Here is a 27184-nt window from a genome sequence, read left to right as displayed (position 1 = left end):
AGTGATTCAGCAGTGGTTCAACAGTGGTTCAGCAGTGATTCAACAGTGATTCAACAGTAGTCCAGCAGTGGTTCAGCAGTGATTCAACAGTGATTTAGCAGTCATTTGGTTCTCACTCTATCTTTTGCAGAAAATACAATTTCTCTGTTTCAGAATGAATGTTTTTGTTCTGACTGAGTTAAACAAAGTTTCACCAAAGACGACTCACAAAAACAAGTTGAAAGGCTGAAACTTGTTTATTTCTGAGGTCGACTTCAGCGTGACGACATGCTGCAGAGTCATTATCTACAACATTAAATTAGCATCTTAAATGAAGGAACATTTCTGTCTTCAAACTGATTTTCTCTGTTCTGTCAGGCATGAGATCAGGGACGTGCACCTCGTGGAGGAGAGCGTGCTGGAGAGCCTGAAGGTCAAAGCCGACTTCCACAACTTCAAACCGCGCCCCTTCAACATGCGGGAATTCTACGACCGCACAGGTCACGACATTAAAGACATGCTGCTGTCCTGCCACTTCCACGGCACCGAGTGCAGACCTGAAGACTTCAAAGTGGTGAGTGTTTTGACCCGACAGCAGGCTGAGGGCTCATGACTCTTACAGCCATTTTATTTTAAACAATGGTCAAACTCAACCAAACTAATTTATGTCATATAATTAAAACTAAATTTAAAAGATACGATGGCACTGTTCTGACCTTCTGCTGGGGAAATTCACACGCTGCAGCAGCAACATCACAGATCACACAAGAAACAAGAAAAAGGACAAAATACATTGAATACAAATACAACAAACTATCATTTAAAAATACAGTCATCTGTATATACTACATTAAAAGTGTTTATTGTGTTCTCCAAAATCTAACATAGAAAATAACTTTTTATCCACTTTTTTCTATCAAACCCTCAGTATTGTTTGAAATATTTATATATATTGGTCAAACTGGTCAAACTGAGTTTATTGTAGTAGATGAGGTGATGGAGTGAAGAAGGGAAGGCTGAGCTCAAACTCAGCCTCAGCACTTTGTTTGTCCCACTTTATAATTCATTCAGACATTCCTCCGACCTAAATTCATACATTAGAAATCATGGAGGGAGTTCATTTCTCTCTGACAGGGAGTTAACTAGAAAAGCAAAGGGAAAAACAGCCGAGCCACTGATAAAACTCTGCTAGCAGTTTCTGATATGGCAGCTCTGTGTTATGTCCTGCGATCACAGATGGGACTGAGCAACAGCTAAAGTCAGCACCCCGTCTGGTTAATTGATGTGCAGCCACTGAAATGGAAGTGATATTACAGTACATTATTAATGTCCGCCCACACAGATATTGCACCTTAGGACTGAAGTCAGAACTGAACCGTGGGTACGCTGTGAGGCTCAGACTGATCCTGAAACTTGCCCGGCCTAAAATAATGCATGCTGGTTAGGATTATTGTTCTGAATTTTGCTGATGCTGCACAAGTATAACAGGACGTGAAACGCTTATGGAAGCTGCAGTGACTTGGCTACACCAACAGAAAACCACCTCTGTGTCAAAACAAAAGCATGAAATATCAAAAGCATTGACAAATAATGTTTTTTATACTGTATGTGGTTCATGCGCACCTGGTTACATTTTTTATCAAGACCACACTGGAAACAGCTGAGTGAAGGCTTTTGACAAGATTGCATATCTGTTTGGATGAAAGATTTTTTTCTTACTCACTGCACTAATTACCTACAAAGAGTAAGACAGGTCCTGATGTGCCAGCTGTAAGAACAAAGTCTGAGCCATCAACACGTATGTCTGTCATCAGATACCTGGTATAACAGACTGGCCGAAGAAGGAGATAGAAGCCACTGACAATAAAACTCAAAAACTGCTCATAATACATCAAGAGCTTCACCCAAGTCCAGCACCGTGACACTAAGAGAAAGGAGGGAGGCAGAGGACTAGTGAGCATTAGAACTACTATGCAGGATGAAACAACTAAGATCCTGGAGTCCATCAGAAAGAAAGCCCATCAATGGTGAACTGATGAGTGAATGTTTCAGGCAGCAGCAGAAACCTAATGTGGAAGAGGCAGAACAAGAGGAGCCATCATGGAAAGATAAGCCCCTGCATGGCACGTATCACCAGGAGACTGAGGCTGATAATAAATCCTACCAGAGAGGTCTGGACTGAAGGACAGAACAGAGGTACTACTCATGGCAGCACAAGAACAGGTCCTCAGAACCATACCAGACAAGACCCAAGATGCAGGCAGTGCAAAGATGTCCCTGAGACAGTTCAGCACATGATAACAGGGTGTAAGATCCATGCAGGCAAAACATACATGGAGCACCACAACCAAGTGGCTGGAATAACATACAGGAACATCTGTGCAGAGTATGGATTGGAAGTTCTACAGTCAAAGTGGGAGATGCCACCAAGGGTGGTGGAGAAAGGAAGGGCTAAGATGCTGTGGGACTTCCAGATCCAGACTGACAAACAAGTGATGGATAACCAACTGGATATTGTGGCGGTCGACAAGCAAGAGAAGAAGGCAGCGGTGATAGATGTAGCAATCCCAAGTAGAGTTGCACTCGGGTCCAAATAATTCGTACCGACCTGGCCCCAGCATGCAGCCATCATCTCCGAACCCCACTCGACCCGATGAATTAACAGAAATTGCAGATCCGAACCCAAACCCCCTAACATTTTTAATTAAGCTTACCACCAACTATTATTAATGGTTGGCGGACGTGTGCGGCTGAGTGAAGGGGGCAGAAGATCGGAGCTGAGGAGCCCTCAAAGCACACTAAATGCTTCCCCTGCATCCTGCTCTGACATGTCAGATATTTTGTGATCTCACTTGTTTGGGTCGTCGGCCGCTCGCGTCCGCTGAGTGCAGCAGCTGAATGAACGTCCATTTGGGCTGATGGATCGCTGGCAGTAGTCCATTTGAAACTTAACTGAACTTTTTACCTCTTTCAACCTGCAGGTCAGTGCATGGTCAAATGACCGCTTGCAGCAGGTGTAGTATGGCAAGCCATGTTTGCAAATATTGGATCGTCGGCTGCGCACATCCCTGACACAATAAAAAGCCCAACACTGACCCGGCTCACAAATTAAGCACATTATTATGGCCCGGCCCGGTCCAAATCCGGGTCGGGCGGGGCTGAGCTCCGGGTTCGGGTTAGAAATGACAGCTCTAATTCCAAGTGACTGTAACACCAGGAAGATAGCGCATGAAAAGGCTAGAAATATATCAAAAACAGAACGAGGAAATAAAGAAGTTGTGGAGAGTCAAAGCACCAGTAATCCCAGTGGTCATTGGAGCCCTCAGTGCTGTGATCCTCAAACTGGAAGAGTGGCTCTAACAGATCCCAAGATCAACCTCAGAGATCTCTGTCCAGAAGGACACAGTCCTAAAACAGGAACAGCTAAGATGCTGAACAGAACCCTCAAACTCCCAGGCGTCTGGTAGAGGACCAGAGTTTGAAGTGAAGTGGAACCACACAGGTGGAAGAGTGGGATGAGCTAGGAGTTTTTCTTCTTTTTTTATAAATAAATATATATTCATCTGTGCCACTGTTGTCGTTTTTAACTCTCAGCTGAACGAAGTAACTGTTCTGTTTGGCACGTTCATGTTATTTCTTAAATGTGGCTGAAGCCTAAACTAGAACAAATCTTCAGACCACAAATCAACTTGGCCCTGGCTGGTGATCTCTGGTATTTTTCCACACCTTACCACCTGAGCTGTGTCTCTTTTATGATTTCAGCTGCTTGTATGTGATTCAAGCTAACTTAAAGGGATATTTCGGACATTTTTACACTTGAATTTCCCATCCGTGGGACAATAAAGGCTGTTTCTATTCTATTCTGTTCTGTTCTGTTCCATTCTATTCTATTCTATTCTATTTTATTAAACGGAAGTTCTGTGGATTAGTTATAAAGACATAACATTTTACCTGTTGATGTCTACGACCTCAGTTTGGATACATAGTTTAACTGAGACCAGACTGACGCTCTAATAGCAGTAGCAGCAGCTGGCTGTAGCATTTCCAGTGCAATCTGGATGTCCAGCACAAACATCTTGATAATACTCTGAGAATAAATGTTTAATGTAAAACTAAGAGTTTACAAGAACCACTGTGACATTTTAGAAAATTTGAAGTTGTTTAAAATGGACAAATTGTGCTTGGTATGTCGGCCTGTTCAGACTAACTATAATCTGTTTGTTAAGGCGGTCTGAACAGATACACTACCAAATGGTATTTTACCTCATTTAAAAAATCTTTAAAACTTCATAGCCATTTAAGCAAATGCCATAATTTAAAAATTTACACCACCCTCAGTTTCACATTACAGTTATTTCAGCAGGAATGTGACAATTTTTCTACTGAAGTGCTTCTGCTTCAATTTAATCCTGCAAACAACTGCAGCTCTCCATGTAAATAACAGTCTATTGTGAAGCTGAGAGCAGAGTAAAGATGAATACAAATAAACTTTCACACAAACTGGTGTGAAATCCTAAAGACTGGAGTTACTTTAAGACAGCAGCAGTCCACTCTGCTCTTAGCTCCATTCAGATCCCAGTCAGAATTAAACTTTCTCCAAACTGAAGTCATCTGCAACAGGTAAGACATTGATTGAACAAAACGTTTCTGCAGAAACTTACTTAAAAAAAAAATGGAACTATCCCTTTTTAAATGGACAAGACGATTAAATGTGTTCAGAGTCCTGAAATCTGAAATCATATTTACGCCTCAAAGATCTTTTCTTGTTTTCCGGAGTCTGTGTTTGGAATGTGTGCCAACAAGTCCTTGTTAAAATCTAAGACCAAACATAATTTCAAGCTTCTAAATTCAATCAAATCCCCGTAGCGTTGAGTAATTTAACATTAGCCTTTTTGTCGTTAGGCGCTTAAGAAAGAGCAGCCAGTTTTGTTTTGAGCTGTTTTATAAAAAGGAGACACCACTGAGGTCAAAGTCCAGTCGTGTGTCTGACTCGTAGCAGCGCTGCATGTTGCTCTTTGGCTGGAAACTCCTGTTGCAGCTGCAGCCGGCACACAAACATTCAGCGAGCGGCTTCTCCGCAGTTTTATTTGGACCCTGTTCCCTCCACATATCTATCTCTCTGATACATTTGTGATGGTGTCTGGTGGGAATTAGCCACCAAGTGGTCTTTAGTTAGCAGAGTCCAGATTTTATTTGGACTTACAGTCCAAATAAATAAAAATTTAAATAAACCTGTTAGCTCAGGTTGCACACAACGAACAGCACAACAAAAAGCAGAGTGATGTTGGATGTTTTGTGTCTGCACTTCTACACAGACAAGATAAAAAGTCCAAGAAATGTGTTTTTTCTGCATAAATGTGACCAGAATTTTACACTGCAATGAACAAAGCGAACAAATAAGACTAAATATTGTATTATTTATTGGATTAATGAGGGAGATTATTAATTATTCCTCTTTTTTAAGGTAGCAAAGTGTATGACTGTGAGCTAATTTTAGGACAAAGTTGAAGTCTGGTGTTTTCAGTGTATTTGACAATGATTGGATGCAACTGTTTTCCTGAAAGAACTCGATCTAGTCCCCGTACAGTCTGACACGTTGTAACGGTGGTGAGGTTTGTGTGCCTCTGTGGTGCTGGGAGTTGAGCTGTCAAAAGAAATACTCCCCGCTTGGCTTTGTTGAGATGAGTTGGTTTGAAGGGAAAAGCCTGACGGAGCGGTCCATGAACAGGGTTTTAGTCCAACATAAAAATAATCTTTGCTGTTTGCAGATGAGGTGCTTCTGTTGTCTTTCTGTGAAAATCCTTAGGTACAGTTTGTATATAAATGTGAACCTGCAGTCTGAAGCAGCAGTGAAAGAGGCCACTGTTACTTTACTGTAAGAAGAAAAAAAGATAATCGTCCCAAGTGGAAAAGTTCAATCCTCTAGTGATGGTGTTCAGCAGTGAAGGGAACAACTGAACCAGGCAGATTGGTGAAGCATCAGCAGTAACTCAGGTGTTTTTATTGGACTTTTATTTTTGATTAATGCACAGTTTTCATAAGTGGTTAAAAAAAAGTGTTATTGTACGTATTTGCAACTTGGACGCTGTGTGCTGTTTTAGCTGTTTATACATCAAAATGTTCAGCTCGTTCAGCTGATGGCTGCCGTGACTTTTGGATTTTGTAACTTTTATATTTTTCAGGATATTTAACTTTATTTACAAACATTTCCCCATAGAAATGCATTGAGAGCTCTTCGTTGTAGTCAAAATCATTGTTTTAGCTTTTAGCTATAACCTTTTGCTATTGTTAGCTTTCAACGGCCATTTTGGTGCTTTTAGCTAGCAGTTTCTTTTAGCTCACGTTCAGCTTCTTCAGTACATTTCAGCAATCATTCAGCTCTCAGCATCCACACTGCATTCGTGCAGAAAATGTCATTTCTATAGTCGTATTAAAATTTAATGTTCAAATTACATTCATGTAGCCACATCTATTTATGCAGCTATTCAGTTTACCAATTTGTTCTTTTATTTTAATCACTTTTTTTTTGTATTTAATTAATACGTTCATGCACGTTTTATTCCTTTTCTTGTATTTTTATTTTGAAAAAGTTGTTTTCTTTGAACTTGTTCCAGTGAGTTGATGCGAGGTGGAATTATACAATTTTTAAAACCGTCACAAGGAGAGAATTGATATTTTAACTGGTGTCAACTTAGAGACCATTCAGTGTAATTTATAAACAGACGTGTGTGTTTTTATTATTGCAGAGATGTTCCATGATCTAAATATACCTCGTTTGAGTAAAACTGTTGTGGAGTTACTGATTTAAATGGTCACATATTAAAACCCATTGTAGTTTGTTTTTGTAATTTTGACTTTTCTTACTGGAGAAATTCTGATGTCATCATAAAAAAAATCACAACAGGATGAGAGGAGTCAGTTTACCTGCGTCAGTTTGTGAAAGCTTACAGGTATTCTTGTTACCAAGGCTGATCATTTCTTGACTTTTTAATTTGAAAACGTCTTAAGATTTGTTTTACCCTGACATCCTAACGGTGTCTTTAATGAGCTCGTTTCCCTGGCAGTGAGAACAGGGCTCTAATTTCCACAGCCTCGTGGTCTCTCTGAGCTGAGAGGAGAAGGCGGTGTCTGAGTGGGGCTTTAATGATGTTCTGGTTGTTGTTGGCTGTGCAGAGAGCGCCTCTCTAACCCAAATATTGCATCACTGCTGCACATTGATTTTCACCTCCCTCCAAACGTTTGATTAGTTCTGCCTCAAGTTGAAAATAAAACTGTGTGTGTGATTTGAACTCTTTTCTGCTGAGACGTCTTTTTGTCTCATCAGAATTCAGAGGTCCATGCCATTGGTATTGTCCAAAGCAAAAAGGTGAGTGTTAGCAAAATATCTCATGCATCACTGGATGTATTTTAATGAAACTCTACAATAAATTTAATGTTTATGTTAAATAATCCAGCTAAAAATATTGAGCATGAACTTTGATGTTTTGAACCAACATGGCTGCCTCAGACGAGTCGGCGGGGGAGAGGGCGGACTCCAGAAACCATCTTAGCACCATCAAACTGGTTGACCCACTATGTGAAGGTGCTTTTAAGAGCATTTGTTGTAGCTCCTCGGATTTATGAAGTCTTTTGTATGAAAGACGAAGCGTTTCAACAAAAATAAACCATCCAGAGGACGTGACTGAACTTTGTTGGATCAACAACAGATTCACATTTGGAGTCAACCAAACAAAGTTAGCTGCCACCGCTAATTGATATTAGCTGGCATTAAAATTATATTAAATTAAATTCAGTTTATTTATATAGCACCAAGTCACAATAGAAGTCATCTCAGGATGCTGATCAGAAACCTTCACATACATTATAAAAGACATTTAGTAAAAGTTCTCTATCTAAGGAAGCCAGCAGACTGCATTGAGTCTTCACTTCGTCACAGTCTCCCATCCTGAGCAAGCACAGTGGCAACAGTGGAAAGGAAAAACTCCCTTATAACAGGAAGAAACCTCCAGCAGAACCAGGCTCAGGATGAGCGGCCATCTGCTTTGATTTGTTGGTGTTTGAGAGGAACAGGAAGGAGAAACAGACAAACACAGAATGGATGGTCCAGGTGTACTTTCTATAGGATGAAAGACAAAAATCACATAAGGATAGAAATAATTACAAATACAAACAGGTAGATTAGAGCAAGTAAAGACAGCATCAGAGTGAGGAAATATGGTCAATTTGTCCTCCAGCAGTCAAAGCCTATAGCAGCATAACTAAGAGATAGCTAAGGAAACCCAAGCCAATCCCAACAATAGGATTTATCAAAAAGGAAAGTCTTAATCCCAGTCTTAAAACTGGACAATGTGTCAGCCTCAAGGACAGAAACTGAAAGTTGGTTCCACAAGAGAGGAGCCTGATAACTGAAAGATCTGCCTCCCATTTTGTTTTTGGACACTCTAGGATCCACAAGTAAACCTGCAGAGCGAAGTGCTCTGTTAGGAAAATATGGAAGATTTGTAATATATGATGGAGCTAGGTTGTTGAGAGCTTTGTATGTTAGAAGTAAGATTTTGAATTCAATTTTGAATTTGACAGGGAGCCAGTGGAGAGAAGCTAAAACTGGAGAGATATGATCTCTCCCACTAACTCCAGTTAAGACTCTGGCAGCAGCATTTTGGATCAACTGAAGATGTTTTAAAGAAGTATTTGGACATCCAGATAATAAACCATTGCAATAGTCCAGGCTGACAAATGAATGGACCAGTTTTTTTGCATCATTTTTAGATGTTTCTAATTTTAGTGATGTTACGCAGGTGGAAGAAGGCAGTTCTAGTAAAGTTTTTAATGTGGGGGATTAAAGACATGTCTTTATCAAAAACAACACCAAGATTTTTAGAGCTGGATGCCAGATTAATGTCATCCAGAAGAAGTGAAGGAATGTAAAAAATGGTTACAACTCACTCTTTTTGAAAGATACTGAGCTAAAATTCTGTGTGGTAGCTGAGAGTCATCCACAACACACACTGTAAGTGCTAACATATATGTATAAAGTTATTAAACGTCTGCACTTTCTCAATGTAAGATTTCATTTAAAAAAAACATTCTTTGCTTTGTGCACTGTAGAAGCTCGCTGACGGGTCTTAGAAAACGAGATTTGTCAGGAACACAGCGGCAGCAGAAAGGTGTTTCCCCTGGAGAGGCTTCAGGACTTCATCTCCCTCATCGTCCTTTTTCTGATCTCCGTCACGTCACGGCTCCTGCGAACCGCAGAGTACACTTCCTTTGAAGAGCTTCTTTGATGCACGCCATTGTTAATCTGTTCAGATCCTCTTTGCTGCGCGCTCGATGAATGAGGAAGGAGGTGAGTCCCGGCTGATTCATCTTTGTGGAAACATCAGACCAAGAAAAGGAGGCTGATAAGAAGCTGCCTGTGATAGGAGCACCCATCCAGTTCCCAGATGAATTAATAAAATCACATATTCCCATTTTTAGGCATAAAGCGCTTAAAATTACATGAAAAATATCTATACTCTGCAAAAATGTGTCCATGGACAGTTTTTAAATAATGATTCAAAGAGTTTACAAGAAATCTTTTTTCTTCTTCTTTTGTTTGGACAAATGTTTTTTCTTTTGTTGAGACATTGCTCTGAAAAGTCATCTGTAAATGTAAGTTATTTACTCGTTTTTAAAATAAAATTAAAAAAATAGATTAGTGGGGTGTTTGGTTGGACGTCATTTAAAGATGTTGGAGTGTTTATAGATTATAAACACTTTCATGGAGCTGCAGCCGTTTTATTTTACAGCCACGGTTGATGAGTTCTTCTCTCCAAGTTAAGATAATTATCTAGTCGCTGTAGAGTTTTTCAACTTTTTTTTAAACATAATACGAGAGTTGGCTGCTTGTCATGGTTTGGTTTTATATTTTTGAACAGCACCACTCCGAGTCGCATTAAGCCTCGTTTCACATGTGGGACACATCAGATTAATGGCTTCATCGGTCTGTTCATGCAAATGTCTTCACACGTCGGTCAGTTTGTCATCGATGCTCCTCACATTTCATTCAGGCGAGCCTGAGAAAGTGACGGCAGAATGTCAATCAGATTGAGCAGAAACGTGCAGAGTGTGTAAACCTCAGAGAAGCATGTTACGGTTTTCATCGCATGGCTAACAGATAACTTGTATAAGACGTGGTGATGGTGACTGGACCAGAGCGTGTCACTTTTAGATTGCTGTCAGCTGCTCTCTTCTTACATCATGGTTTGTTGGGAGTTAGTCACAGCAGCAACAATCAGACAAACATCAGATGAACTTTAGGTTAGTTCCCTGAATTCATCTGAACTCATTTATTTCATAGAAACAAACCAATCAGTGAAATGTAACAACTGCAAAAAGAGTAAAATGTTTGTTCTGTGGGGGTTATCCCAAAAATACAGTCAACCCTGAGGATCTAAATTAGTCTTATTTACATTTCCTGTATTTTTAATAAGAAAAGTTCATTCCAATAGCACGGTGGATCAGTTGGTAGAGCAGCTGCCTCTCAATGAGAAGGTTGCTGGTTCAAATCCCGGCCCAGGACCTTTCTGGGTGGAGTTTGCATGTTCTCTCCGTGCATGCGTGGGTTTTCTCCGGGTACTCCAGTTTCCCACAGACCAAAAACATGCATGTTAGACTGACTGGTAACTCTAAACGCTTGCTCAGGATGGGAGACTGCGACAAAGTGAAGAGTCAACGTGTCTGCTGCTTCCTTAGATAGAGAACTGTATGTATGTGAAAGTTCTTGCAAAGTGCCCTGAGACAACTTTGTTGTGATATGGCTCTATATAAATAAACTGAATTAAACTGTCCCTAGGTGTGAGAGAGAGACTGAATGGTTGTTTGTCTCTGTGTGTCCCTGTGATGGACTAGAGACCTGTCCAGGATGTCCCCCACCTCTCGCACAGTGAAAGATGGACATGGGCACCAGTGACCCAAAAAGGAAGAAGCGGGTGAAGAGGATGGATGAATGAATGAAAGGGTGGATGGATGGATGGATGGATGAACAAATAGTGCTCTTTTTCCATATTAGCAGAACACCGTAATTAAACAGTTGAATTCACACTTGAAATCTTAAAATTAGGTTAATACTCTTATTTGTTTTTATTTTTACGTTTCAAATCAACTTTTTCTAATCCACTGTGCAGTTTTATTGAACATACAGTTTCATGTAAAAGTCCTGTCAAGAATGACAAGTGTTCAGCATGTTTCAAAACAACCAGTTTTATAGTTGAAAAACTTAATTCACTTAATTAAGCCTTAATTGAATAGCTTGGTTTAATTACTTTATAATGAAACTTCATTATTTAATTCACCTTCAGCCCAGTCTGCTGCCTAGCACTCAAAACTCTGCAAGTCCTTCTAGTTTTCTCAAAAAAGTCTGGTCTTTTGCCAGAAAAGGTCTTTTCAGTCGAGGAGACGTGCTGCGTTGAGCCAAAAACCACGAGGGTTGATGACAGCAGGTGAAACTGTTGGTTTATGGTTGAGCAGCTTGAATGCTTTTAGTCAGTTTTATTTTGTTTGTTTGGCTCCAACGCTGCAAAATAAAAAATAAAAGTGGTCTGTGCTGCTTTAAATGATCAAAGATAAAAACAAAAGGAATGAAAGTTAGAACAATTATGCATTAACACGATTGTAGTTTCTGTGAAAAGCCAAATAAAAGCCTGTTTGTTAGTGGGACTCCTGCAGAGACGATCCAGAAGAACCGCCAGAGGCTGAGAGGCGCTGAGAGCGAGCCGACCCCACTGGGTCTGTGTTGAGTTCGTGGAGAGCAGAGCACGAGAGAGAGACCATCTGAGTCCACTTGCTGTTGTTTCACTCCGAACGCCTCTTTAAGCAGCAGATGAATTCTGCAGCAGAGTAATCAGCAGCTCCCTGCGCTCCTTAACATTTTGAGGAGCATCATCGCTGCTAATTGGACTCCGAGGTATTTGTGGCGTTGACAGCAGAGAACTCCAGTAAAGGAGAAACGGAGTGAGAGAGTTCTTGGCCTCTTTTTGTTGCTGTTGTTTGTCGGAGTCAGAGTTTGACAGCCTTGCTGTGGGAATACACGTGTGTTTGTTTGCTCCTGGCTCACTGCTTTGGTGACAGTTGTGTTATAGCTTCTCCTCTCTGATTGCAGCTGCCGCGTCTCGAGCCGGCGACACGGATTTGCAGATTTTTGCAGACAAAATGTGAGACGCGGAGAAAAGAGATGTGGAGATTCTCTGCATTTATGTATGGCTTCATTTGCAAGCTGTGCGGCTGCAGGAGTCCTGAAACTTCAAACATCGTGATCGACTCTGCTTTCTATAACCTCTGCACCTCCCAGCTGCAGCTCATTTACATTTCTGCAGGTAGTTACAACGATTCTGGAGGCATTCTGCAGCACTTTTACAAAACATTTACATTTTTCTCAAACTAATTCCAGGGAAATGATTATCACCTACTGAGGGCAGTGGTATTTTTGCCAGTGTGCGTGTTCATTAGTCTCTCCTGTTAGCAGACTAGCTCATGAATCACTGAACAGGTTTTAATGAAACTATGAGAAAGTAACCACTGGCTGTACGTCTACACCTGCAGAACTTTGAGAGTCTTTCCAGTTCAAGATGGCTGCACACACATGGCTTTAACTGTCAACTTTAAAGATACTGAGCTAAAACTTGTAGTTGAGGCTGATCACCAGCCTATACTTAGAAGGCTAACTGATTGCCTGAGCTCTGTTGTTGCTGACCTTACCATGTGTGTCTGTTAGCAAAACATCTCCTGACCCACAGGGCACATGTAAATGAAACTCTTTGAAAATAAACTGGACATCACGTGCAGCTTCAACTGATTAACGTTGGGAGTCACCCGAAATCAAGATGGCTGTTGCAGCTAATAGACTTGGTGAGCACAAAAGTGGCTACAACTCAGAACATTTTACTGACACTGAGCTAAAAATTGATCTGAAAGTAACAAAAGTATCCATAACACATACTTAACAGATTACATAAGACTTGTGTTAAAGTCTTTAGCATGTAAGACGGCGAGTGACATTTAGGAAATGTTCGTTTAAAGTTCTGTTTGGTTTGCAACACATCAGGGGTCGGATGCAGACGGTTCAACATCCACTTGTGTATGTGATCAGAAGTCGGAAACGTCTGGAACAAAAACTGTTCTTCTTTGAAATCACTGCACGGTTCACAGGTTTTTATTGGACTGCAGGGTACTGGCTGTTTCATGTGTCCAACTGGTAACCAGACTGCCGCTCAGTTCATGCTTCATGCGAGCTCTAAACTGAGTTCTTGAAGAATCCTCTCTGAGGAAGACGGAGCGCTCACATTTTTCTGACATCTTCTGTCGCGTCACGAGTTGGACCGCAGCCAGGCTTTAACCAACAAGAGCGTTCTTGTGGTTTGCATGTTCTCAGGGTTTTTAAACGACAGATGTGAAGCACAGCAGCCACCGACATCACCCAGAGGTTTTTACTTGGGTCAGAACAGCTGCTGCTCACAGCCGGACTGCTGATCCTGCCACATGCTCTGAGTGACGGTGCCTCCTTCTGTTTGCCCTCTCTGCCTTTACCCTTCATCTCATCGCAGCACAGTAACCTCCTCACACCCACACTCCCATGGGCACGACGGTGCTCATTATGTTTTCATGCCACGCTCGTTGCTCTTGTTTTTACCTCACGTCTCACTCTTTATTCCGTCTCTGCATTTTTATTTATTTTTTATTGGTTCCCATGAGACACCCCTTTAACGCCCCCATTCATGAGCTTTTTGCTTTAAAACATTGATAACCCAGAATCTCTTGATGCACCCCCCACTGCCCTTCATGCCGGAGGTATAAACTAAAATCCTCTTATGTTGAGAAATGACAGAGTTTGAGCCACTTTGATGAAGGTCATGTTTCTGTATAACAGGAAGAAGAAGCAAATACCAAAAACGAAGTATAATCCTCCTGTAGATGGTAAAATGAACCATGTTTGTTAATGGGGAGGCTTAACTCTAAAAAAAAAAAAAAGAAAAAGTAACTCTAAAAATGCAGGGTCTCTCTCTGTTAAGAAAACAGTCCTTAAAAACCCGACTGCGTCCACAGCTTCCATACTCAGTGTGTATGTGGAATGTTGTGCCACGCTCAGTTTGCCACCAAGCGAGCAGTCTGTTTCCTCAGCGTGCAGGATGGCACCTCGACACACACCGTGTGTGTGTGTGTGTGTTTTCACCAACAATGTGAGAGACTCTTATCGCAGCCTTATTTCTTTTATTTTATGACTCTCAGGACAACTCTCGTCTAACGCAGCGTTTCCTCTGTCATTATCCCCCTAATGGAACCGCCTGCCCCCCCTCATAAAGGTCATGGCATGTAATAAATTAATCAACGTCTGTTTGTGTTCACACCTGACTAATTTACTGCAGCTGGGGGAGACGCCAAAGCTGATACATCATCACCATCATTGGTAAAATATCAGTTTCAAAGTCATTTGACAGAATAAATCTGTTAGTCTGGCAATAAAATGACAATTTTAAGGTATTTTGTACTGTGCAAAAGATTACCTGTGCTCTTATTTATAAAAAAAAAAAAACCACTTTTGAATATAACAAAGTTACATAAAAACATAATCACCATTTTAGTGTCAAACTGTAGGAGTTTCATTACATAATCACATTGTGACTTGTGAACAGTCACATTATGAGGGTTGTTATGTTGGAAAACTTTATTTTGCAAAAGGTACTTGAACATTATAAACTGCATGACTGGTAATAACGCAGGCAAACTACTCAAAAATAACAGAGTCGATGGAAAAAAAACATAAATTTTCACATTTGATCACTTATGGAATTACATTCATACACAAATGTTGCAACTATTCAAAATGTGTTTGTTTTTCATACCAGGAGACTGCAAATGTTCGAGAAGGGCCAAAGAATACACTGCAGTGATAAAAGCTGCGCACTTTGAAAATACATTTTTCGACTTATAACTACTTATTTTTTATGGATTTAATGTACTATGTGTATTAGTACTCAAATGATAAATTAGTTGCTGTAAATAAAAGCAAGCTAAACTTCTTCGGCTTGTTGTTTAGACAGCGTTTTCTGCTCTTTGTCAGTTGTAGCAAAGTTCATTAAAGTCTGTCCAGTGGTTCATAAGATATTTTGCTAACAGACAGACAGAACTAGTTCTAGTGGTAAATGGTGGTCTTAACCTTAAGATGAGTAGCGCTGAAGGTGTCGGACATGACTGTTATAACCATTTTTGTGTTTTCTGAGATTAGCATTCTGTGGCGGCCATCTTGGATTGCAATGACTTCCGTAGGTAATCAATTATAGTTGTACATCCAATGGTAACGTTAAAAAAAAAAAATCATTAAAATATATCCAGTTATTTATGATATATTTAGCAAACATTCATTCAACCTTTATTTATACTGGTTAATCCCACTGAGCCTCGGGGACTCATTTAGAAGAGAGACCTGATTTTAACAAAGAGTGATGGCAACGGTGGACAACAATGACAACAACAGACAATCATAAAAGATGCGTACAAATTTATTTATTTATTTAACAGACATACACACAGAGACAAAAGCTAACTTTGCTGCCTGCCTTTTGGTGGACGGCCATAAAGCAATTTAGATGAAGTGAATGTAACTAGGGACTAAACAGACATGAAAATTACAGTACTGGACATATGAACATCCTCTGGGTGGATTTTATTCATATTTACCTCACTGTGCTGAAGAAGGGGTATTTAGTGCTGATCACATCCGAACACTAATTATTAAACACATCACTCGGGTCAGCAGTGCTCAGGAAGGACAGTAATCTGAGGATGAAAGCCTTTAACAGCGTACATGTGGAAGATCACCAGAGATATTAGATGCTTTAATGTGAAACTGGTTTGGATGATCCCTCTGCAAACATCACCAGCTGTCTCAGCATACTAATGTCCACATCTTTCTAACCAAACTTGAAGCCAGACTTCTAATAAATCTGCTCATCAAGGCTACATTTGTTCGATTTTTCCACAAACAGCTTCTCGAAGTCTTCATGATGGATCGGTGATGCTGTCAGAGCACGCTCAGTGTCCCCGAGAGCAGGAAACAGTTATTTTATGAAGACGTTTTAGACGAGGGGGGAGAAGAACCAGAGGACAGGACAGTGGGGCTGAAAATAGCATGAGCTGGCTGCACTGCTGTGCACATGGTTTATTTATTGGAGGAATTAGTGCAGGTGACTTAAGGTCTGGGTTTTGTGTGGACTGGTGGTGGGCCTGCAGACTGCTGGGTGAGTTCAGTTCAGACTGCAGAGATCTTTGGCTTGCAGCCTAAATGTTTATCTCTAGAAGATCTTGTTGGATATGGCAGAGAGGCAGGTTTGTCTGCACGGCTGATTAAAGAAATTGTTGCTATTGTCGCCCGGCGGTCATGTTTTAGTTTGTGTGTGTTTGAACAGTTCATTATGAACCTTCTTCTTCTTCTCCTTTTGGCTTTTCCCTCTTCAGGGGTCACCACAGCGAGTCATCCTCCTCCATCTCACTCTGTCCTCTGCATCCTCTGTCCTCACTCCAACTACCTCCATGTCCTCCCTAACTGCATCTTCTCCCTCTGTCTCCTGACACGTTCCCTTCCTCGTGGTCTTTGATTAGTTTATTATGAACCAATAAACAGATTTTAATTAAACTCTCTGAGGTCACTGGATGCACATCCAGAACTGATTTACTTTTGGAGACATTCTTTTTTAAGATGGTTGCCACAGACATGTCACAATACTCTGAGTGCTAACAGATCAAAGCAGATTTTGTGATTATAGCGTGAGATCGTGCTAAACGTTATTACGGAGATTTGATAAAAATGTCATTACCTACATAATTTCTGAACATCTGATGTTAAAATCTCTGGCTGTGGAGGGAGATGTGCATTTCTTCAAGGAATGGTGCAACGTCAACATCTTGATGCTTTTCTCTTGAGGATTTCAAGAGGGGATCCAAATGCAGGAGTCAGGTTAAAAATAATGGGCGGTACACTGATGTCCTCCATCACTGACAGATTTGAATTGTACATTTTTGTATGTCCTGATGCATGCTCAATGATCCAGGTAGATAAATCTAACAAGGTTGAATCAGGTCCTCTTTACGGATTCTTCTTTGTTAAAACATTTCATCTTTTATCCAAAAGACTTCTTCAGACTGTTCTTCAAACCGAAGAAGTCTTTTGGACAAAAGATGAAATGTTTCCACAAAGAAGAATTCGTCCAGAGGACTTGACGTTACATTTTTGTAGTTTTGGAGACAAGCGTTTTTCTGAACTGGACCTGAATTGGGAATGCAAGTAAACCTTAATGTTTTTAGCGAGAGATATTTAAGTGTGTAGGAGTTACACTGTAGAAGAACAGCGGTAGTTTTTTTTTCTTGTCCGAAACAGTGAAGAGTGACAGATCCTGCCGATGAAAGGGAGTAATTTTATCCATCACCAGATGCAATGGAGGAGCCAGGGGGTGGCCAATGGTGGCCTTTGCCACCATAGATTAATCTTCAGCCACCCCACTGGCCACCTCAATCATTTGAGGAAACTAGACTTTTAAGCAACATAAACACTAGAAACTATAGTTTGCTTAAATTGTCTGTCTGTCTGTCTGTCTGTCTGTCTGTCTCTCTCTCTCTCTCTCTCTGTCTCTCTCTCTCTCTCTCTCTCTCTCTCTCTCTCTCTCTCTCTCTCTCTCTCTCTCTCTCTCTAATAAATAAAACCATCTAAAAAAGTTAAATCTGGTCCTCTGGACATTCAAAAAAACAAAACAAAGCAAATCAACAAAAAAATGTAGAAACGTTTCGTCTCTCATCCGAGACTTCCTCAGTCTGAGCTGCTGTATTCAGCTCAGTCTCTTAAATAGCACCTTCTCAGAGTGGATCAACCAGTTTTGCTGCTGACAACCAAAACCAGCTGCTCACATGCTCAAGAAGGACCATCAGCCTAACAATGGATCATTAGCACACTGATGGCTGTTTACTGTTCACAGAGGGCTGAGTGATACTAGCAATCACAGCATTGTAAGAGGGGGACAGTTGAACCCGGAGGCCTCCACCCCTGTTTAATGATGGACGATTTCTTTTCACAAAGATGGCCTCCTTTACTCCTCTCTCAAACCATCGTTCCTCTCTGTCCAGGATGTGAACATCTTCATCCCTGAAAGAGTGACCGCTGGCCTGGAGATGAGTGTAGACCGCAGAGTCCTGGCCTGATGATGTTGATCTTCTGTGCTGGGCCATCCTTTTGGCCAGTGGCTGTTTTGTTTCCCCGATGTAAGACTGATCACAGCCCTCCTGACACTGAACAGCATACACAACATTGCTCTGTTTGTGCCGGGGGACTGGATCTTTGGGATGAACCAGTCTTTGCCGTAATGTATTTTGGGGTTTAAAAGCCACTGGGACGTTATGTTTAGAAAATAAACGTCTCAGTTTCTCTGATACTCCCTCAACATATGGAATGACCACTGGTCTGGGTCTGGGTTCCTCCTTTTCACCTGTTGGCTGACTGGAGTCCTGTTTGGGTTTCTTCTCTGCTTTCAGGAAGGCCTAGTTAGGATATCCACATTGCTCTAGAGCCTGTCTTGTGTGGGATTTCTCCTTCTGCCTGGCTCCTGAGCTAGTGGGGACGCTGTCTGCTCTGTGGTACAGAGTCCTGATGACTCCTAACTTGTGCTCCAAAGGGTGATGGGAGTCAAACTGCAAATACTGGTCTGTGTGGGTGGGTTTGCGGTACACCTCAGTTTGCAAATGTCCTCTATCAGAGACTGAAACCTCACAGTCCAAGAAAGCCAACCTGCCATTTTTTACATCTTCTCATGTGAACTTGATGTATTTATCCACAGAGTTGATGTGGTCAGTAAAATGTTGGACTTCCTGAGATTTGATTTTAACCCAGGTGTCGTCAACATACCTGAACCAATGACTTGGTGGTGTCCCTGAAAAGGACGTCAAGGCTCTCTTTTCTACCTCCTCCATGTACAGGTTGGCAACAATAGGAGAAACTGGAGATCCCATAGCACACCCATGTTTCTGCCTATAATATTGCTCCCCATATGTGAAGTAGGCTGACTGCAGGCACAGTTTCAAGAGTTGACACAGTTGTTCTGTGGAAAGTGTGGTCCTGCTGCTCAGAGTGGTGTCTGATTTTAATTTTAAACTGACCACCTCTACTGCATCATCAACAGGAATGCATGTAAAGAGTGATGTGACATCAAAAGAGACCATTGTTTCGTCTCCATGATGACCTCCCTCAATAAAACCATCCATAATTTGTGACCAAAAATTCCCTAACAGTGTCATATTTAGCATTATTTATTGTTTTAAAGTGATGGTGGCGAGGTGTCACACTGACAATCTGCTGCCTGAACTGGTTTGTGTTCCTCCTGCTGGACTCCTCACGTCTCAGAGGAGGCGAGGAGACGAATCAAAGATAAAACGTGACTCTCATTCCATTCAGAATCTTCTTATTCCAAACAGTTCAGACAGAAATATGTATGGCTTTTAAAAATAAAATGCAAATGTCCTCTCCTAAAACTGTTTGATGTGAGTTAAGATAGAAAAGAGAGTGTAATTTCTAGTTTAGTTTCAGATTGTTATGATCTGTGGAGTCGTGTAATCTTTGTGTGGATTCTGAAGGTGTTGTCTTGCTTTCTGTCATCTTGTCTCGTTTCATTTTTTTAGCCTCTTTTGTGATTTTTTTTTTCCATTGATCTTTCTTTCTGCTCTCTCCTCACGCCTGCCGTCTGTTTGACATTTAGTCTCTCAGTGTAGTTATACTTATTTGTTTTTATTTTTTTTATTTATTTTGTTGCTCTTTTTACTTTTTTCCCCATGTTTCTTTTCTGTTTATATTTTTATTTATTTATTGTTTTTCCTGCTTCTGCATCATCTTCGGGTTAATTTTATCACCTGCCACTGAAAGGTAGGACATAATGTTGTTGCTCGTGTTTGTTTGTCTAATGAAACTCTGGATTTTAATCGAAGTAATCCCTGGATGTAGCTCTACAAAAACGATTAACTTTTGGAATCAATCCAACAATGTAGGAGGGCGGAGCGCAAGTGGAGGAAAGACAGGCTGCAGGTCTCTTTTTAAATACTTAAAGAGAGTTGGCACCGTTTTCAGAAAGCAGTGAAAGCTGCTAAATCCAAATACTTTTCTGATATCAAAACATCAAACTCTCACAACCCACGTGTATTCTTTTCTACCCTAAACTCTGTTCTCCACCTCACTGAACCATCACCTCTGGAAGCCTTGACTGAGCTGTGCGAGAACTTCCTACTTTTATTTTTGGAAAAAATTGTGACCACCCGGGTTCTAATTTCCCCTCCAACTCATGACCCATCCATCCCACCTCAATCTGTAGCTTCATTTGACCATTTTGAACCCATCACTCTATCTTCTCTAGAGTAGGTCATGTGCAGCTTGAAACCTTCTGGTTCCCCCTTTGATGTGGTCCCCCCTCGACTACTAAAGGAGGTTTTTCCTACTCTAGATCTGTCCATTCTTACTATAGTAAACAGTAGTTTATCCACTGGCGTGGTGCCAAAAACCTTTAAACATGCTGCTGTCCAACCTCTCCTGAAAAAATCAAACCTTGACCCCTCAGTCGTATCCAACTTCTGGCATGTCTCCAAGACTCCCATTTGTTTCTAAACTACTGGAGAAAATGGTTTAGTCCCAGTTGAAGTGCTTCCTGGAGGATCACGCCATCTTAGAGCTATTCCAATCTGGCTTTAAACCTCTCCACAGCACTGAAACTGCCCTATTGAAAGTTCTGTGCTGCTTGTCCTATTGGACCTCACAGCCGCCTTTGACACCATCGACCATGAGATCCTCATTGCTAGGTTGGAGCAGTGGGTGGGCGTCACAGGATCAGCCCTCAATTGGTTCAGATCTTACCTCGCTGACAGATCCTTTTGTGTCTCCATCAAGGATTTTAGTTCTGCAGTGACAGAGCTTAAATGGGGGGTTCCGCAGGGTTCCATCCTGGGTCCCCTCCTATTCTCTTTATACCTTCTGCCACTTGGTGCTATTTTCCGGAAACACAACATACCCTTTCACTTCTAGGCCGACGACTGTCAAATTTACTTCCCCCTAAGACACAATGGTACATGCTCTATTCAACCTCTGCTCGACTGCCTGGCTGACATCAGGGACTGGATGGCTTTAAACTTCTTAAGTTTCAATGAAAAGAAGTCTGAAGTCATGTTGTTCCCTCCCAACGACACAATCACAAACCACTGCATCGACCTTTCCACTCTAACCCTGTCAGAAAAACAAAAAGTCATTAATCTGGGCGTGATAATGGACCCTTCCCTGAAACTTAACGATCATGTAAACATGATTATTAAATCATGTTTCTTCCAACTGAGGCGGCTGTCTAAACTGAAGCCCATATTGTCCAAAAATAACCTGGAGACAAGTAATACATGCATTCATTACATCTAGGCTTGATTACTGCAATTTGCTCCTGTTTGGTATCAGTCAGACCTCCATTGCACGACTACAACTGGTCCAGAATGCAGAAGCCCGATTTTTAACCAGTACAGGCAAAAGAGAGCACATTACACCAGTTTTGGCCTCACTGCACTGGCTACCGGTTCACCTTTGAATCCAGTTCAAAGTACTCCTGTATGTCTACAAATCGCTGAACAGTTTTGCCCCCCCAATCTCTTTGATTTGCTACAGCCGTATGTCCCTCCGCGTTCTCTGAGGTCAGCGGACCAATTGCTCCTCACAGTTCCAGGAACTCGTCTTAAGCGCAGAGGTGACAGGGCCTTCTCTGTAGCAGGACCAAGTCTTTGGAACGAGTTACCTCTGCTTGTCAGACTGGCCCCCTCCCTCTCGGTTTTCATATCCCGTTTAAAAATCCACTACTATTCAGTAGCTTTCAACACCAGATGATCTGTGTTTTGAACCTGTACGCTCCACACTGGTTTGTCGTCATATTTATTATCTGCATCGTTTTCATGTCTATATTCTGATTTACTTCATTTTGTATTTTGCTTTGTGTGTTGTCTGTTTTTCTGTCTGTACAGCACTTTGGTTGGCCTTGTCGCTGTTTTAAGTGCTCTATAAATAAAATGGTATGGTATGGAATGGTAAGATGGCTGCCACAGCTACTCAACATTATCCAACACAAAAAATGACTTAATCTTAGTCAAATCATAAATAATGATCTAAAATGTGATGTGGTAGTAGCTGAGAGTCATCCACAACATAGATTTAACAGACTGAATGCTCAGTGGAGCAGCTGCTCTCCCATTTATCTAAAGTGAGGGCACCAACTAGTGTTTCTGTTCCCCCATGTTAGATTTAAAAACATGCCATCCTTCCAGCAATAAGACAAAAGCATGTAGTGTTTATTGATTCTAATTTTGTTGTTTGGGTTTTGGGCCAGGTCTGTTTTTTTTTTAGGCCAGAATGCAACTCTGGTGTTGAGTTGTTTGCTCTACTCAGCTGAACACTACCTGTCTGCTAAATCTGGTTTCATTAAACAATCATGGCACATCAAAATATCTGTTACTCCAACTTGAACACTGAGTGGTACCATTGTTAGTCTCTGTTTTATCACATAACCAAGCACTCGTGGCCCAGTGTGTTTTAAACGACTCTCAGCTACTACCACACCAAATTTTAGCTCAATATCTGTAAAAATCACTGAGGTATAGCCATTTTTGTTCTGCAAAGATCACTTGGCTGTGGTGGCCATCTTGAATTAGGGTGACTCCACAGGTTTATTAGCTGTCGCTGTACATCCAGTTATTACATTCTAAAAGTTTTATTGAAATCCATTTTTAGATATTTTGTTAACAGTTCTGTTAACAGTGTTGACTCCAATGGCAAACTTTTAAACATAGCTCTTATGCAATCAGTTGATGCTCAGTGTGTAAGTTGGGGATCACTCTCAGCTGCTAACGCAGCAGATTTCATCCTAATAACTGTAAATATCACAGAGTTGTATCATTTTTGATGTTGTTGAGGTCATTTAGCTGTGGCGACCATCTTGAGTCGAGTTGACTTCAAAAATTAATCACTGATTTACTAGTTATTTGGCCAATAATACAGATAAACAGATGAAATTGATGTACTAATTCTTTGTTTACAGACAGTAAAAAGCTAACTATGTACTGGATCGCCTGTAATATTGGTGTATAGTTTAAATATTAGATCAGACACAACTTTTTGATATTTATGGGGTATTTTGTTTTAGTATCTTTGCAGAAGGGACTCCCAGCACTTTATAGTTAAAGAAAAAGTGCCAGTCAGGCCATCAGTGCAACATACTGTAGAAGGCTAAAACCTCCAGATGTTTCCATTGTCAAATTACTTTACCAGGAATGTCTTCAGATGAAATCAAAACGTTATGTCAGACTGCATGAGAAATTGTTTTGAGAATGAATCTGTCTTATTGAAGCTGAGATAGTCCAGCAGGAGCTGCTGTGTGTAATCCAGAACAAACCGGGTTAATCTGAGCATGTTTTAATAGTTGAAGCAGGTTATCCAGTCAGACACAGGAATGCACACAAACATACACAGCGCACGTTCGCTGTAATCCTGCCTTGTCGAGGAAAGAGCTCCGCAAACAAAGATGATTGATGGAAGACAAGAAGTAAACCTGTAAACAATCAAATAATCCTGCCACAGTACAAACAGGGATGTCAGAAACACAAACAGTGAAACCGGGAGCGAGGCAGCTGCTGGGCCCCCAGCTTCACCGTTTGTGTGTGTGCTCGCGTGTGTGTAAAAGTGCAGACAGACGGGGTCTCTGTGTGCACCGAGGTCGAAGAGATGGACGCAGGGCAGGACAAAGTGAGAAACGACAGATGGGAGCAGTTGTAGTGACAGGTGAGGACGTGGACTGGAGTGTCCGCTGGTTAAAAAAAAAATCTAGACACGGCCACGAGCACGCCGTGAGACAAGGACGAAAGGATGAAAGAGTCGGGGAAGCTGGAGGCATGTTGTCTGCAACCAAAACGAAGGTTAAAATATTCAGAGAAGTCTGGAGCAGGAAGGCTCTCTCTTTGTCTTACCACGTAATGTGCTGTGTTTAAAAAGCCGGACGATCTGGCCTTAATTCACTCGCCTCACATGCTTCCAGTCAGAGGAACAACTGGTGGGAAAGTGGGACACATTCGCCTCCAGTCTGTAAAATTAACAGAGATGCGCACATGAACGAAGGCAGAAACAGAAACCTGTAGATAAAACCCTGCTGCAGAGAACAGCATCCTCCTGGGAGAACAGCCTGGAGACTGATTAGTAGTTCCTGGATGTGCCGTTGCATTGTTGTTGTTGTTTGTAATTTTTTTTATCAGCCTTTTTATCAGGCGTTTCCACTGTAATTACTGGAATAATCAGGTGATGGCTCTACTTTTGCTTGCAGCCTGAGTTCAGGAAATGTTTCTTCTGTTTTTTTTGCTACCACAAACAAATGAGAATTTGCAGCTGATGGGTCGCCTGTGTGTTTGTGGCACATTGCTGATTTGCTCGAACCTTTAAGTCTCTGCTCGCTGGAGTTTCTCGGAAGATTTTATGATTATGACATTTTGCTTTTCCAACAGGAAGAGGGAGGCTGATCGATATTCAGGTGGCGACTAGAGGAAGAAAAAAGAAAAAGTCTAAAATGGATGGGGAAAATGTCAAATACCAATAGAAAAAAAAAGAAACATTTGCTCATTTACTTCTTTCAATAGAGAATATCTTCTGAGGCTCCATGAGTAAAACCTCTGTTCTCCTGCTGGAAGTGTTGGGGAGATTAAACAGCTTTACTGTGGGTATTTACCTCTCTTGTACCAACTCACTGTCCTCTACAGAGAATGATATAATTACATTTTGTGAAATTTGTTCCTTTTGGCTAAGCCCGTCTGGTATTTGGGATTTATGACTCTGCTCAGGTCTTTCTGGAATGAGGATTTTTAATTGTAATAACATTTTAAAGTTCCTTTAAATATGAAAGTCGAGAGGGCATAATTAAAAATCTATTTTCTTAATGCAATCTTGACAAAACAAGGTACTACAGGTGACGAAGCACAACCATTGAAGCTGCCTTCTTACTGCTCTGCCTTAATTTTGTTGTTTTTGTCATAATTTTGAATTCTCTACTCCTCTACTCTGTAGTGTTTTTGGAAAAATACAACAAATATGTCAAAGCTGAAAACAGCTTGGTGTCAGAACATTGTACAAAGTAAATTAAACGTGAAAACTTGTATAACAGGTTGTATTTATTCGGTTAAAATCAAGTGAGAAAACCCAGCCGTCTTCACAGCTCGAGGACACTTCACAATAAAATCACTGAGTTTAAATGGGCTACTTCAGAGTGGGATGACGCACTCTCAATTTTGAGTAGTCTAAACTTCCCAAAACTCAATAAAAACTCTTCGTACTCCAAAAAACTCAACACTTGTTTTATGATTTATACATTAAAACAGAATCTTTCACCTCAAGTGTTGCACGCTGTAGGACTCATGGTTATCTCTCAGATCCTCCCAGAGTTCCCACATCTAAACTCCCGTTCCATTGTGTCTGAGCTCAGAATTTTATCTTTAAAACTGGAAGTCTTTTTAACAACTCTGGGTGTAAAAACTGACGTAACCACGAGACACTTTCTGCTCAGGAGGTTTTGCAAAATTTTTGCAGTGACTGTTTGAGGCTTATTTTCTAGTCTGCCTTTCTGTCTGCATATCTTATTAAGCGTGCTGTCAGAAACAGGTGTTAGGTGGCCATTATGAGTCATTGGCAGCAGCTTTAAAAGTCTGCTTTATAGTAGATGTTTGATTTATGTTCAGAGTTCAGCTACATTGACACCAGATTTTATTTATTTTTTGATGGAAATATTTAAGTTTTTAAACTCACAATTAAGGATAAATCAGGACAGCCATGTTGACAGCTGACTGAAGCTGAAAATGTGAAATGGGTGAACATCCATCACTGGTCAATGTGCCATAGATCATATCCAAGTGTCACGACTGCCATACTGAATGATGAATGAAGGTGTAACACAAAAAACACCAGCTCGTTAAACATTGTGTTGAGCTTGTGAGAACAAAACCCATTTCCTTGAGAAAATGAGATGCAAACTACAGTAGCTTGGTTACCTGGAGATAACAGAACGGTCAACTCAGTCGATACTATTATATCACAGTTAATCATGACAGATCCAGCTGCCACCAAACTTCTCTAAAAATATCCCTGAGTAAATAACGCAATGTGTAAAGTGAAATGGGTTCAGCTGAAGGAAGACGCCAACAGTGAAATAACACCTGTATCTGCAGTCCCCTGTGGCTCTGCACAGCATTTTAGCTTCTTCCAGGAAACACTTATCATTTATGGCTGTTTTTGGCTCATTCTTGCGGCGCTCATTATTTTCAGCATGAACAGCTTTTTTTTTTTTTTTTCAGTACAAAAATAGCTTTAAAAACATTCACCCAATTTGACCAGCTCAGCACCAAATATGAAAAGTGGAGTGAGAAATGAGCAGGTGCACTGAAGCAGCTAAGGAGCCGGATGAGTCGAGTCTAGGCCCAGAACCGGAGTTGAGACCACGAGTCTGAACCCAATGTCCAAATCCACCAAGAGTTTATTAAAACAACGGCTGTAGGCAGGTGACAAATTATTTCATCACACTATTTGTCACTGATTATTTATTCTTCCACTTTATTAAATTAAATTAAATTAAATTAAATTAAATTAACCATGGGCAGCATGGTGGCGCAACTGGTAGAGCCGCTGCCTCTCAGCGATCAGGTCCCCCGTTCAAATCGCGGTCCGGGTGCCTTTCTGGGTGGAGTTTGCATGTTCTCTCCGTGCATGCGTGGGTTTTCTCCGGGTACTCCGGTTTCCTCCCACAGACCAAAAGCATGCATGTTAGGCTGATAGGTAATTCTAAATTGTCCCTAGGTGTGAGTGAGAGAGTGAATGGTTGTTTGTCTCTATGTGTCCCTGTGATGGACTGCAGACCAGTCTCCCCCCCCCCACCCCCCCACCCCCCAACACACACACACACACACACAGTTCCATCTAGATATGGGCAGTGACCCCTGTGACTTGAAAAGGAAGAAGTGGGTAAAGACAAAATGGATGAATGGATGAACTCATTAATGGGCTGGATTGAAGTCACCCATGGGCTAGAAGTGGCCCACAGGTCACCAGTTGAATAGTCCTGGTCTACAGCCATGTGAGTGGTTCTATGATGAT

General features: G+C 41.2%; 1 protein-coding gene across 1 annotated transcript in view; it reads left to right on the top strand.

Annotated features, from left to right (window-relative positions):
* The window catches only part of LOC119416663 (acid-sensing ion channel 1), an 81714-nt gene that overhangs the window by 966 nt on the left and 53564 nt on the right, over positions 1-27184 (top strand). The window contains exon 2 of the mRNA XM_037683848.1: positions 358-553. Within this exon, the coding sequence (XP_037539776.1) occupies positions 358-553 (196 nt within the window). The remainder of the gene's footprint in view (positions 1-357; positions 554-27184) is intronic.

This window comes from Nematolebias whitei, chromosome 11, assembly GCF_014905685.2.
Source record: "Nematolebias whitei isolate Nwh7 chromosome 11, NemWhi1, whole genome shotgun sequence".
Taxonomy (NCBI): Eukaryota; Metazoa; Chordata; class Actinopteri; order Cyprinodontiformes; family Rivulidae; genus Nematolebias; species Nematolebias whitei.
Note: the sequence above shows the minus strand (reverse complement) of the source record. Positions and strands in the feature narration are given on the sequence as shown.